The sequence below is a fragment of the Nothoprocta perdicaria genome, unplaced genomic scaffold (genome assembly GCF_003342845.1).
Source record: "Nothoprocta perdicaria isolate Ctin4 unplaced genomic scaffold, notPer1 scaffold_14, whole genome shotgun sequence".
In the NCBI taxonomy this organism is placed as follows: Eukaryota; Metazoa; Chordata; class Aves; order Tinamiformes; family Tinamidae; genus Nothoprocta; species Nothoprocta perdicaria.
Genome location: NW_020454538.1, coordinates 5,661,157 through 5,674,595, shown reverse-complemented (window position 1 = coordinate 5,674,595; position 13,439 = coordinate 5,661,157). Strand labels below are relative to the sequence as shown.

The following is a 13,439-nucleotide window of genomic DNA, read 5'->3' as shown; positions in this document are numbered from 1 at the left end:
GAAAAGGGGGAGGAATTTACATCTCCTGAGTTTTGTGCAACCAGGAATGAGAAGCACCTGCACCAGCAGCAGCTGTGCAGTACTGACCTGCTGTTTGCCCAAGGAGATGCTTACAGCTTCCTGGACATTAAATCCCCAATTTTTGCAGCTCCAGTTTAGATGGGATATAAATGGTCTGGAACTGGCTAAAAGATTCTATTTGAATCTCAGTTTTCAATCTGAATTGACCTGACAAAAGGACTTTCATCAGTGGACAAGCTTCAGGCCAGCAGCCCTACCTTACCTTTAGCCACTGCTCCGCCTGCTCTTTGCTCTGTACTGCTAGAACCAGCGCGTCCGCTCCCTGGTGAGCGATCTTCAGCTCATGCTTCTTCTTTTTGCTGTCTTTGGGGATGTATGTGATACTGCAGTCATTCAGCAGCAGCTCCATCTGAGGTTGCTGGTCCTTGGAACTTTTGTAACACTAAATAAATACAAAGAATGCAAGTTAAATCTCACCTTTCTGAACATTTTGGGAAAGCTGTTGCTATACAGAAATTACATTTTTTAATATAYTTTTCATGCATCCCTTTATGACATACCACAAATTTTAGCCAACGCTAACTTGCATTCCTCCTCTTCAACCCCTTTGCAGAACAAAATTACTTCCAGACTTATATTCTTTTATTGCAAGACAGGTATAACATACGGAGGATACTAACTTGCTCTATGTTATCCATATGACTCAACCTTGATATTCATTGATCAAATAGGCAGAGAACTGTTTGGGATACATGTTCACATGTGGCAGCAGAATATGCTGGCACAGTTAAAGACGAAAGCCCAGGAGCTCACATGTCCTCTTGACTGTGGGCTTGGCATTTCAGGGTTTATTTCCAGCAGTGACAGTTCCAGCTATTATTCCCAGCTATTATTTCAGTAGAGTTCAGCTCCCTAAAGATGCTGTTTAGTGCCAAACTGCAGAATAATGTTAAATCGTGTAGGTGAATGTCCAGTTACTTCATATACATATATAACTGGGTTTTGCTCAGACAAATAAGCATGAAGGCTAAAAAGGTGCCTGATATTAGATTGATTGGTTGATGCATACATAGAAAGCTGAGCACAAACGTAAGAAAAGCAGAAAAAAAGCCCACATGCTCTTGTGTGGCTGTTGGCAGTGTTCATTTCATGGTGTAACATCCAGAAACACAGTAGCTGTTAAAAGTGAATAACCAACTCGCCAATTTAGGCTGACCAAATCCAGCCACTCTCAACCAGTCTTTCTATCATCCTTCCTCCCTCTCCAAAGTCCATTGGCTCAAATTTCCTCTAGCTTAGCCACCAACTTAAACAAGTTTATAATAGTAAAAAAGTTAAGTTTTCAAGCCATGAAACCTTGTAAAAATATATCATTATTCACTTTAAGAACCGTACAGAGCATATGATTCCCTTTACTTCTTGTTAAAGATTTTACTTAAAATTACACACTACTAAAATTTTTATATATAAACATATAAAATTATATACTTATATATTAAATAACTTTATGTAGATAGTAATTCCTTATTAAGAGTTATTTCTAGTATGTAATTCTAATTAAAATATTTTGGTCCTATGATCACTGTATTCTGTATTCATGCCATAGGCAATTACTAATCCCTAGGAACATATATTTGTTTTACTTACATATAGTTTACTTGCGYAAGTTACATCTGTAAGTCCTCTTTAAAACCATAAACTAATCTTAGGTAACTTTTTTTTTCCTTTATAGAGATTGTTTTTCAGTAATTCTGTAATGGGGATTAAGGAAATGAAAATCACAATAGGAKTTAAATAACAAAGCTCTTAAGACCACCCATGTGGTTAAAGGAAATGGAAAAAAAATAACGTTTTTATATGGAACAACAAACATAATTCCAGAAGAAATACTGTGCAACTTCTTCTGAGAAAATCTGTTACGTTCCTTCCTTCTTCCTTTACTTCAGACTGTTATCATAGGCTCCTGAAATCTGATATGGTTCCAATTTACGGTGAGATTAATGTGGACTAAGAATAATGGCATCACAAATCTAATAAAATCAAGTCACAATCAACATTATAAAAATCCTCAGMAATCATGGAAAACTCCCAAATGAAATCCAACTATATTTTAAGAAACCTCTTATCTAGCTACCTCTATTTCATATGCTGTTACTTCCTATGCGACCATACACATACATACATTTGGAAAGTTAACACAGATAAAGTTATCGTGCATCAGCATAATAGGGATGTTCTGCAGAAAATGGTCACCACCTGTTAATGATCTTTTAACATCTGGGTTATTGCAATAATTATTAGTTACACAATCAGTTACAACAACTGCAAGCATCAGCTTGGAAGATTGAGAGAGTCTAAGACACCAATTTATCCATTACTTAGAAGTCTTATAAAGTCTTACAGTGACACAGAAACGAATGTTGCTGTCAATTAGACTCTCCTTTTCAAAAACAAAAGCGCATCTATAAGCAGATAATTTACCAATGTATGGAATCTTCTGGTGTCTATGACCAGGAGAAAAAAAAAAGCATAACAGATTTACTAAAGGAACAAATATATCCACTTGTTTCTTTCCTTTCTATAATGCAGCTGTGCATCATGTGAATACTGCATCTGTAATTACTGCTGAACAGATGGCGAAGGTTTAGTTTAAAGTGTATACATTACAGCAGCATATGCTGCCAAGTGAATTCTCAGCGTAACAAGGGACTTTTCTCTCTAACGGTCTGATCCAACAGTTCATACAAAAAGCTCCCTATGAGATTTTTGCCTCCAAGGGGATTGAGAGATTGGATTTACAGTTTCAGCAATTTTTTTTTCCAAATGAAATACACTAGAAGCTAATAGGCCAGACTTTCTTTTGTGTGTCAGGGAATGGCCRGAATTGAAGTGCAATAAAAATCAAAGTCCCAAATGGCTATATGATACAGTTACCATTTCAGTGGTTGTCTGATTCTTGGATATTTGCARAATATTACAAAAAAAGTTTCCTGTTGAAATAAATACATCATCTAAATGGTACAAAGGAAATATGGCTAGATAAAAATAAAACTTACCAGTAGTTTGTTTTCTTTGATAACACACAGAAGTTTTGTCCATTGCCCAAATCGTTTCTTTCTAAGGAGGAAGGCACAGATTTTGGCATCCTTCACGAGATCCATAGAAGCCTCCTCAGAAGGCCACTGATGTCTCATTTTTTTCCCTTTTCCATCCTCCTCCTCTTCATCATAGGATTCGTAAGAGCTGCTCATGGCATCCGAGTCATAATCTTTAAGGAAAGCATAAAAGTGCCAAGTTAAAGCACATAGCAATGAAAAAAACAATGAAATAACAATTTTTGAAGAGTTCATTTTAAGGCTTTTAAAGGCAAATGACTGTTAGAGCCCATAGCAATATCGAAATATTTTTTGTTGAATACCAGATGCTACAAGGCCAAGTTGCTTCATTACGAAATTTTATAAAAGATCAATATTGACACCTTGTACATTTTAGTTAAACAAATGAACAAGAAAAAATACACAGAATTTTACACAGTGCTTCAACATCTTCAACGCATCGTTTGGTTGGTCCCATCATCTTTTGTGATTCTTTTATAGAAGAAATACTGTAATCCAGCCCTGCTGCTTAGCACAAAATCCATGTATGCCCAAAAATGTAAGTATTAATACAGCATATTAAGAAATAAACACTGAATATGACAGAGGTCCCAAAAGTAAAGCCCTAGGCACAAGATTTCATAAACCCCTRAAATACAGCATATGCAGTGATTAATGCTGAATAGATGATTCTCTTCTTAACATGCCGTCTCTGCTTGAGTTAAAAGCATCCGGCAGAAACTCTCTTGTTATGTGCTCAGCCTGAACACTTAATCCGGCTCCAAGCAAGTGATGTAATGGTGAGATTCCTTTCTAATTAAATGGTCTTTGGTCTTTGGTCAGGCCCTTCATTTTCAATAAAGCAGTCACTTCTGTAGCAGTGACTTTGACTACAAAACTAATCTGTCATTGCCACAGAATGTCAATGCCACAGAATCTATATTTTTAATGAATATAGATACAAGTACACATATATGCATGTATGCATTTATGTACACATGTACAGAAAGCCCCCAGAAAACAACGCTTGAAGGCAAGCCTGCTACTCAACTGCATGCAAAACACCCTGGGAGCACATACTCCCATGGAGGAGAGTTGATATTTTTAATATTTTCAACAGGAAATTAAAACCAGAAAATTTTCAGTAGAAATATTTTCAAAAGTGGAAATTTTGTTCATATACTTTAAGGAGATGTTCATATATTTTTACACCAGAAAAAAAGGAAGAAATTCTCTTGCTTGCTTTACTTTAGGCAGTTAGAGCACAGTTTGGGATGCAGCAGGGAGATCTGGGGAAACTTGGAAGAGTTGAAATCAGCATCTACCTACAAGCAGAGTCAGAACACAACACACCCAAAACTCAACATCCCTTCAACCAAGACTACAAACAGTTTGCATATTTACACAACGTTTTACTCTTTTTCATCTTCATTACAAAGGCAAATGGGAGTATTTTTTTTTAATTCACTTTAGGAAAAAAGAAGGAAAGGATGGAGAAATTTAGGGTAGATGATTAACCTGATAATTTTGAAGCAGCTATTCTACAGGTTTTTTGTTTTCCTGACTCTCTCTCTTCCGACTTCTCACTATGTAGCAGGAAAAAAAAAAAAAAAAAAAGCTGAATAAAAACACAACAATTTCCCCTTGTTCTCCATGTTTGGGGAAAGTATCTAGGACATCATACAGATGCATTCAGAAACGCTTGGGAATTCTCTGAGCAATGTCAAAAATACGGTAGTACACCAGGATGTCTGAATGCAGGCTGAATGATGAAGATGTAGCCAAGTTAACAAATAAGAAAATGCAAGATCTAATCATTAAATCAACATCTTCAAGAAGGTTGTCTCTTAAAGACATGGGCTAAGGGAAAAGCTGCCATAACCTAAAGATTCTGCTCCTTTGGTAACTAGTGGTCTTCATGTAACAAATTTTATCCTTACCTCTACTCTTCCCTTTCAAGAAAGCAAWACATTGGTTTCCATAAAATATCTTCCTCATCCCTTCTTTGAATTTAATAGTACTCTTTGTTCTAGCAAAGCCCATTGTCACAAACATTCATTCACATAATTTATGTTTTTGTTCTCATGTTGGCAATATGGTGGTTATGAAACATAAAAATTCTCGAGAACTAGTAAGAAGCAGAAAGGAAGGTAAGAAATCTCAACTCAAGTAGTGAGATCAACACTACTGTTCTGATAGCACTTTTCCATTTAATCACCATTATTTTTCTCCAAAATTAAGAAACCACTTTTCCGGTATAAGAGTTTCTGAGAGTTTCATTTTCATTRGATCAACTTGAAATAGGGATGTACAGAAAGAACGTTCCTCATATATAGTTTTCATCAAGATTGTTGAGAGTTGAGTTTCTCTGTATTATGAGTGTACATTGAATAAAGGCTGTCTGCATATCGGAATCAAAGACTTTTTCTGCCTTAATATAGCCTTCCAAATAAGACTTTCCATATGTCTTCACTGTATTAGCAGACCATTTATCTTTCTTTCTTAGAATATGWTTTCACTTTCTCATATTGCAGGAAAAAAAGTTTGAACTGAATGCAACTCCATACAATTATCAGTCATCTCTACTATACAATAAAGTTGCTTTCTTCTTATCTCAAACTCCATGCAACAATCATCTCACCTTTCTTTCAGCAAGATTATTGGGTTAAACCATCGTTTTTTCTTCACAACATTCAGTTTTACAATTTTTTTACTTTTTTAAAACTTTTTTTTTCAGTTTTACAATTTTTYACTTGGAGGAAGTTTTATCACTTTCCTAAAAATTAGTTGCAGGAAGTGACCATTGAGACTTCAAGAAGGAGGGGGGAAAAAAAAAAAAAGCTGCACCTTAAGTACTTCTCATATTACTACTCATTAATAGAACACACAGGATGCACACCTGATAGCAATTAATGACATTAGAAAAATACTCTGAGTATTTACTCAAGACAATTATATCTAGCTCAACAGTTATTTAACAATTTACTCTTGTGTGTCCTACATTTTAAGAACGTCTTCGTTATGACCTTCTCAATCACAACAGGTCTGAAAAACTGTAGGTTCCATCTTTAATTTATATAGTGTTTTGATGATTTATTTTAATTGCCTATCAAAATATTATTCACAACCCCTCAGCACAATAAACTGGACAGTGAAAGTTTTGTTTGTGTTGAGATGTATTATGAATASGATATTGAATTTTATAGGAACTTTAATACAGATGAAGAGAGAATGAATTTTAATATGAAGTAAAGAGCAGTAAAATAGAGCAAAATCATGGCAAAACAGATTATGAATTACACTAAAAAACTTATATTTGTTTGAGAATATATACTTAAAATATGGAATTATTAATGAACATTTAAGTCTGATATTACAAATATTTTTGTGGTTTTGGATTGCTAAGCAAATAAAAGATCAGTTTCATATTTTGWTACATATTTTTTTCCTAGGCAATCCTTTAACAGTGCTATTAATATCTTCCTGCCTAAGCAGGCCTCTTGTTTAATGACCAAACACAAATCAGCAGTTCACCAGGTTACAGGGTGTAGCAGGACCACCCTGCAGCATTTCAGGGGAGGAAATGAAGACAGGAATGATTCTGCTGCTTTGCAAAACTACATGTTCCTTCATTTATTTTACATTATATGGAACTCTTTCTTACCTTGAATTTGTTAGGTAAATTAAGAACCTGACAGATACTCCAATTTGTTTTTTATGTTTAGAACTAATGCACATCATAAACAACTTGCCACGACACACAAGGTAAAGATTTAATACTTAATGCTCAACAGTATCTCTTATGCATGTGCTTTAAGAACTGAGATTTTATTTTATTCTTTCAATCCAGTTCAAATAATAAAAGCATCTATAAAAAGCAGGCAGATCTCCCTTTCATCTTTGGGTCACAAAAAATAACTATCAGTAATWAACGAGACATACACAAGTAATAAATTACCTCAGCCAATAAAAAAGAGTGGAAAACAGGAAAATGTTTGCAATTTTTTCAGTACATAATGTCCTATTCACTGACCCCATGTACGCTCACAGCAGTCACTTCATCATTCTACCAGGGTGCTCTCATTTTACCACTGCTTATGAAGAGTTAGTCTCTGGCTAAGCAGCTGGAGGTGACAAGGAGCATTTGCACATTGCAGCAAGAAGTTCTGGTGATCTTAGCAGGTAGCCCCTGCCTTTTGCACTACATGAGTAGCCAAATAATATTGTCACGTTCATCAAACACARCTTGGGGGACCAGTATGAATGGTCAGTCTTTGTCTATAATATGTCATTAGAAATGCTGCAAATCACACCTTCTGTATTCCTCACCTTAGAAGAGGAGCTGTCGTTTTCCTCTAGAATTTTACCTATTTTAACAATTAATTCAGTGCAATAGGAAGTTATCAGCAGATCTGCAGATCTGTACTAAACTGAACTGCATGTACCATTCAAAGCTCTCCAAAGGTCGAGTTGCTGACTGGGACTCTCTGTCCCCAGCTGGGACTGTATCAGGTTTGATGTGCAACCTAAGGTGGAGTTCTAGGTTTAGATTCCTCAAAAAAGGAACCTGGTTTCTGCAGAGTGAAACACCTTCACAGACCAAAGCAATGTATGACCAGTGAAGACAATTGCCAACGGACAAAATGGTCCAAACCACCCTTACTGCAAACCACCAACACACTGAGAGAGATGCAGCYCTCAAATGCTAAGCATCGTGAAGGACACTGGAACTAGCAGTTACTCAGAAAAGGACCTGGACATAATCTACTCACTGGAAGTGATGTACTCGGGAGCCTTTCCAGGACTAAGTGGCACTGCCTCTTCATAATAGCCTTCTGGAAGGGATGATGTTGGTAATGGTGGAGGCCCATTATCTGGTGGCTACACAAAGAAAAAGAGAAGAAAAAAAATAAATAAATAAACAAAGATGATTAAAGACAACAAGGTGCTAAAGCAAACTGGCTCACAATATCTGCTCATTATCAGTGCTGATATTACCATCCTTATAACCTTAATGGCTTCTCAATCTCTTCTGTTAACTGTATCTAAAGGCAAGGCTCTTGAGGGGTGAATTGGTCCCTTAAGTAAGAAATATTCTGCAGAGCAGCATCTTTTAGAAGGGAAACTAGTCTAAATCTCAAACTCCTGTTCTGCTGCTATAATTAAACAACACTGAGCAGCTCTTGAGATTTGGAGAGCAATGAAGTGATTTAATCATGCTTCACACCATAATAATACATCTTGAAATGCATCATTATTGCCATTTTTTTCCCTCCACTGATGATAATGAAGCAGCACTGCACTGTGTGCACTCCAACCAAGTCCTCTGTGGGTATATGAACAGGCAAATTATATTTGCCACTGCGAAAGATCGCAAAATCAAGACAGCAATTACATTAAAAAGTCTTTTCTACAATAGCAGTAAGTGGCAAAAATATTGGAAAGATAAAATTCTCTGTTTTAGAGCTAGAAACCTAAGAAATCTATGTAGGAAAGAGACTTCCACAGACAGGCCATTTTACATTATTGAGGCACATTTATTAGTGTTTACTTATTAAACAATTTCTATTACAGTATTAAACAAATATGAACTCCCTTAAGCAAGACTTAAATGGCATGAGTTGGCAGAGATTAAGGATACATAACACAGTCCATCTTTTTGTGATACATTTTAATTTTAAGGACTGATCCATTCTTTATATAAACATTAATTTTTATAAAGCTAACTTTACATACTGAAATCTGAGCTATGACTAACAAATAGTTCAGAACATCGCGAAACTATTATACGATAAAATAAATATTTCAAATACCAGGTCAAACTTTAAAATGCTTCTAAATATAAACCTGTTTTAAATTCAAAACTGACTGACTGCTGGTATGTTGATATAATAACAAAGTAATTTTAGTACTGTATGACTTCCACCATATGACTTTGCTGTTCTGTTTCCTTAACAAGTACCAAAACAACTGTATTTTATAGAACCCATTCATATTTGCCACTAGGTTTTCATTCTGTATTTTCATAGTGAAGGAAACACTTAAGCCTTTTCCCAGGATTAGTGGTTTATTGTATGATGACAAAAATACAAGTTGCAAGCAATAGCCTCACATTTGCAGCAACAGTTTTCAACATATCTTTCTCTTTTTCATAAAACGAGGTAAATGTAACTGTAAATGGAACAGAGACAACTCTGTTGGACTCATCCAGTCTAAACTCAGGGAAGAGACAGAAGCACCTAAGGAAGAAAACAGTCCAGGTTACCTTTATATAAGGCAGGTTTTCCAGCCTTGAAAGTGTTTGCACGTTGAGTATTACAGACACATGCAGAAAGGTAAGAGGTTAGTGAAAAAATGCTCATCTAGCCCTAAGAGACCTCCTAGTAAAATTACCAGTTTCTTCACAAACAGTGAGCTGATTTGGACCAAACACAAAAAAATCGGTCACACTGAGATTTACACTAACATAACTTCTACATCATATCATGTATCCAACTTTTTATTAGCCACACTCAATTGCAAATAAGAGCTGACAATTACTGTTATCTCCCACACGCACTCATCTGAATGAGTTTTCCTCACAGAGCAGCTTTGCTACAGAAATCACCTGCTGAAGAACTAGAATAATGAAAATATGAGGCTTTTAGCACAACTTCCCCACGATTTTGCTGAAAAAGGCAAACTGTAAACCTGCCCGTTGTCACAAAACACATGAATCTTTCCGTTTTACCCGCCGCTGCGCAACAGGCATGAGGGGCACTAAATAATATGAGATGTTGGTTAATATTGGAAAACTGTCAGCACGCTGTGAATCCGGAGGCAGCGCGGCTTCCCACCGCCCCTTCCAAAGGCAGATATATATTAATGTTGTGGTCTCATCTCCAACTACTTTCCCCGTCAGGTGCACTAAGATACAGGAAATTCCTATCGTTATTAAACCTAATTCACCCAGGAAATATTTGCCTTGAGAGCCRTTCTCATCTCAGTTTGACACAGCAGAACAAGATTTTGAAGCTCTCTTTTATCCAGAACCAAAGAAGAGGTGCCAGTAAAGATCCAGGGGGAGGGGGGCAAGTGCTTGTTTTTAGACAAAATGTTATTCCGAAAGAAAGAAAAAAGGAAATGAAACACAAATGGTGCTTGTCTGAATCCGACCCTGCCGGAGCAGCTGGGGCGGGCAGGGCTGCGTCGCCAACGTCAACACAGATGGAAACCATTGCTGCCTTCCCCGGCCCTCGCCTTCCAAAGGCAGCACTTGCCATAAYGAGGTGGAAAACAATTACAAAATTGCATTTTTTTTTTAAAGTTTATTAGTAGAAATAGAAACATCTAACTCACTAAATACAAAATAAAAGTGCCTTGCTCTAATGTGTACCATAAACAACTCCATCTTTTGGGAGCTATGGGATATGCAATCCTCCGATCATCGAGAAATCTAAAACGTACATGTGAGCATGCTGATATTGCTTATTAGTATCTACCAGGTTTGGATTTCTTTGTCATTACTAGTGGTATCGTTTAATGCTTTCGACTGGCAATTTTTCAACAGAAGAATATTGATGAAGTTATGAGGTATGAACTGAGATAAATCTTGATTCAGTAACTCCTCATTACCTTATCTGAAAATAAAAAGTCTATTAGGAAAGCACAGAGCTATATACYATATGAAAGGATCAAATCTCAAAAAAAAGAACATGTGTGGTTTGAGTGGCACCACAGGGAAAGACATGGCAACCTGCAAAGAAAGCATTAACACAAATTTCTACCTTCATTTTTTCAGAATAGGTCACAAGGAAGGTAACTAGGAATAGTGTCTTTCAAGACAAATAACCTTGTCAAATCACAAGAATAAGAACAGAGTTAAACAAAAAAAAAAGAAAAAAATCCACAATTTTATACCACTGGAAGAAAAAGGACAAAGATGAGTGACATGCTGCTGCCCAGAATAATATCAGTAATACTGGGAACAACTGATAAAGGTGTTTGACAGGTGTGGAGTCTAAGACAAAATGAAAGATGCTTTATCTGAACCCAGGAAGTAGATGAGTGCTCATTGCCCTGAAGAACTGAGGACTCAGAGACATTAAAGACTGAGTTGCTCATGGAATGCCCAACTGAAAATACAGGAGGGATTGTTGAGAGAAACAAATAATAACCAATATTTATCTGGAAATTAAAACTTCTGTTTTCACCGGACTCTAAAATACATCCCTTTCAAGTCTTCTTGTCCACCAGCCCCTCTGTGTTTCAGAAAGCACAAATAAATTCCTTCTCTCTGCATCCTAGGAAGTAAAATATTTTTTCCCTTCCCTCAAAGGATACCTACCAAGTTAGGCAGCAAATATCTTTCAGGCCGGTCTCACTCATAGCTCCTGAGGATGTGCAAGTGTAGCGTGTATAGTGTTCAAGTAGTGTGGAACAATAGGGAAAGCAGAGAAAAATAAAGGTCATCCTATAGGGACCTGAGGATATAAAATAGCTTCATATCACTGTGAGGCACTACACCTTGCAGGAAACAAGGAGAAACCTCTCAGCCCATGTGGAGCTTTCCAGTGGGAATGCCAGACCTCAGGAGAGGTGGCGGCTGCCAGCTCCCACGTGCCGCCGCTGAGGGCTGCCAGCGAGCGGAGTGCCGCTCTCACAAGGCTGTTATTAGATCGACCATGAACCCGGTTCCAGACGGGCGCCGGAGCCAGCTGCCGTGTAACTCCACAACGCTCCAAAGCAGCAACATGACACTGGAAAAGAGCCCAAATACTTGTGGTGTACAATAGAGCTATTCAGAGGCCAGTGGGCAAATGYGGCTTTCAAGACGCCTTGTCACCTACGGGTGCTATTTTCTTGTGCGCAGGGCTGACCTCAGGACAACGCTGTCATTCCCTGGCCCCTGGGGTCAGGGATTGCTCTTGCATTTATAATTCCTCTCCCTATAGGTCAGAAAAAAAATGGATATTACTGACATTACTGACTGCACTATTCAACTGGGCTCTGTTGTGCCACTGTAAAGGCTGGAAACTGGGCACGGGTACTGGCTGCACTCTTAAAGTTGACATGAAAGCTGTCGATAAACTCAGCATCACTAAGATGCTATAAAGAAATCTCTTTTTATTGCCAACCAGACTTAAAATTAGCCTGACTGTTGAGAAGCAGAAGCTGAAAAGAATCATTCAATTCACCATTATTAATTTCTCAATGTTGTCACCTGGTCCCTAGGAAACTGGCAGCCAAATTCTGTGAAAGAAGTCCAGCAAACTCTCTTAAAGAAGTGTCTGCRTTCCCCAGTATACACAAATTCACCTTCCTATTCCAGGAGATGATATATTTGTGTATGCAACATGACGGTGGGAACAGGGCATGGCAGCAGGGTGAGAACAGTGCAGACAACAGCATTTACACCCTAAGAATATTCCCTAAGGGCCTCAACACTGTTATCAAACTAAAACAAGAGAAAACTTTGGTACTTACAAATGTGGTATATACTTACTGGTCTTTCCCACATGTTTGTAAATAGGATCTTAACAGGCTTAGGAAAACAAACAGGTTAGTTCCCACTAGCAGCATATGGATAGTGTTTTATGGACTGGTACAGCATGGAAAGAAGATAAAACAAAATCTGAGACCACAAATAAGATCATGGTAAGAAGGATGGTAGGACAATATCCTATCAGATTTGTGGCATTAGTAATCTTATAATTTCCTGTCATGAATGTCAAAGATCATCAATGTAGTAAAGATAGGAAAAGGGGCAAATAGCTTCACAATAATCACACAGCAAGCTGGTAAAGCAGTTCAATCCCCTGCAAGCCCAGACTGGAAACCATCCAGCTTAAATGAAAATTGCAGTAAAAGGTAATTCAAAATAATTCACTCCGGCAGCTTGGACACAAAAAAAAAAGGCTTTGACACATAGCAGTACACATTGTTATAATGGTGTTATATAAATGAAAGTTATCCACAGTACCATTTGCAAATATGAAAGAAACAATGATGTATATCCTCACCCTCAAAGAAAAGGAAGGGAAAATGGGAACAACTATATCCTCCTGCAAGAAATGATGAACATAAGAARAAAATAAGAACACATTTTACTGTCCTTGATTTTCATGCAATCGCATATGATGATGGGAACAATTCCACAACCAAACCATGTCCAGAAGGATCTCTGCTGTTCTGGTCATTCACAGTCAATATAGAACATGAAAATARAGCAACTGCTTAGGAGAAACACTGCTATGAAGAGGGGATTAGCTCAATATAAAAATATACATATAGTTCAAGAGGAAATTGATGGAGTTTGTCTTGATTTAATAGAGTAAAATGGAG

The 13,439-nt window shown here is 37.2% G+C and overlaps 1 protein-coding gene across 2 annotated transcripts in view; it reads right to left on the bottom strand.

Annotated features, from left to right (window-relative positions):
- AFAP1 (actin filament associated protein 1) overlaps window positions 1–13,439 on the bottom strand; it is an 89,053-nt gene that overhangs the window by 30,408 nt on the left and 45,206 nt on the right. For both annotated transcript variants that reach the window (XM_026034174.1, XM_026034175.1), the window contains 3 exons: window positions 7,889–7,997; window positions 3,078–3,289; window positions 284–463 (listed from right to left, as the gene is read on the bottom strand). In XM_026034174.1, coding sequence (XP_025889959.1) covers window positions 284–463; window positions 3,078–3,289; window positions 7,889–7,997 — 501 coding nt within the window. The remainder of the gene's footprint in view (window positions 1–283; window positions 464–3,077; window positions 3,290–7,888; window positions 7,998–13,439) is intronic.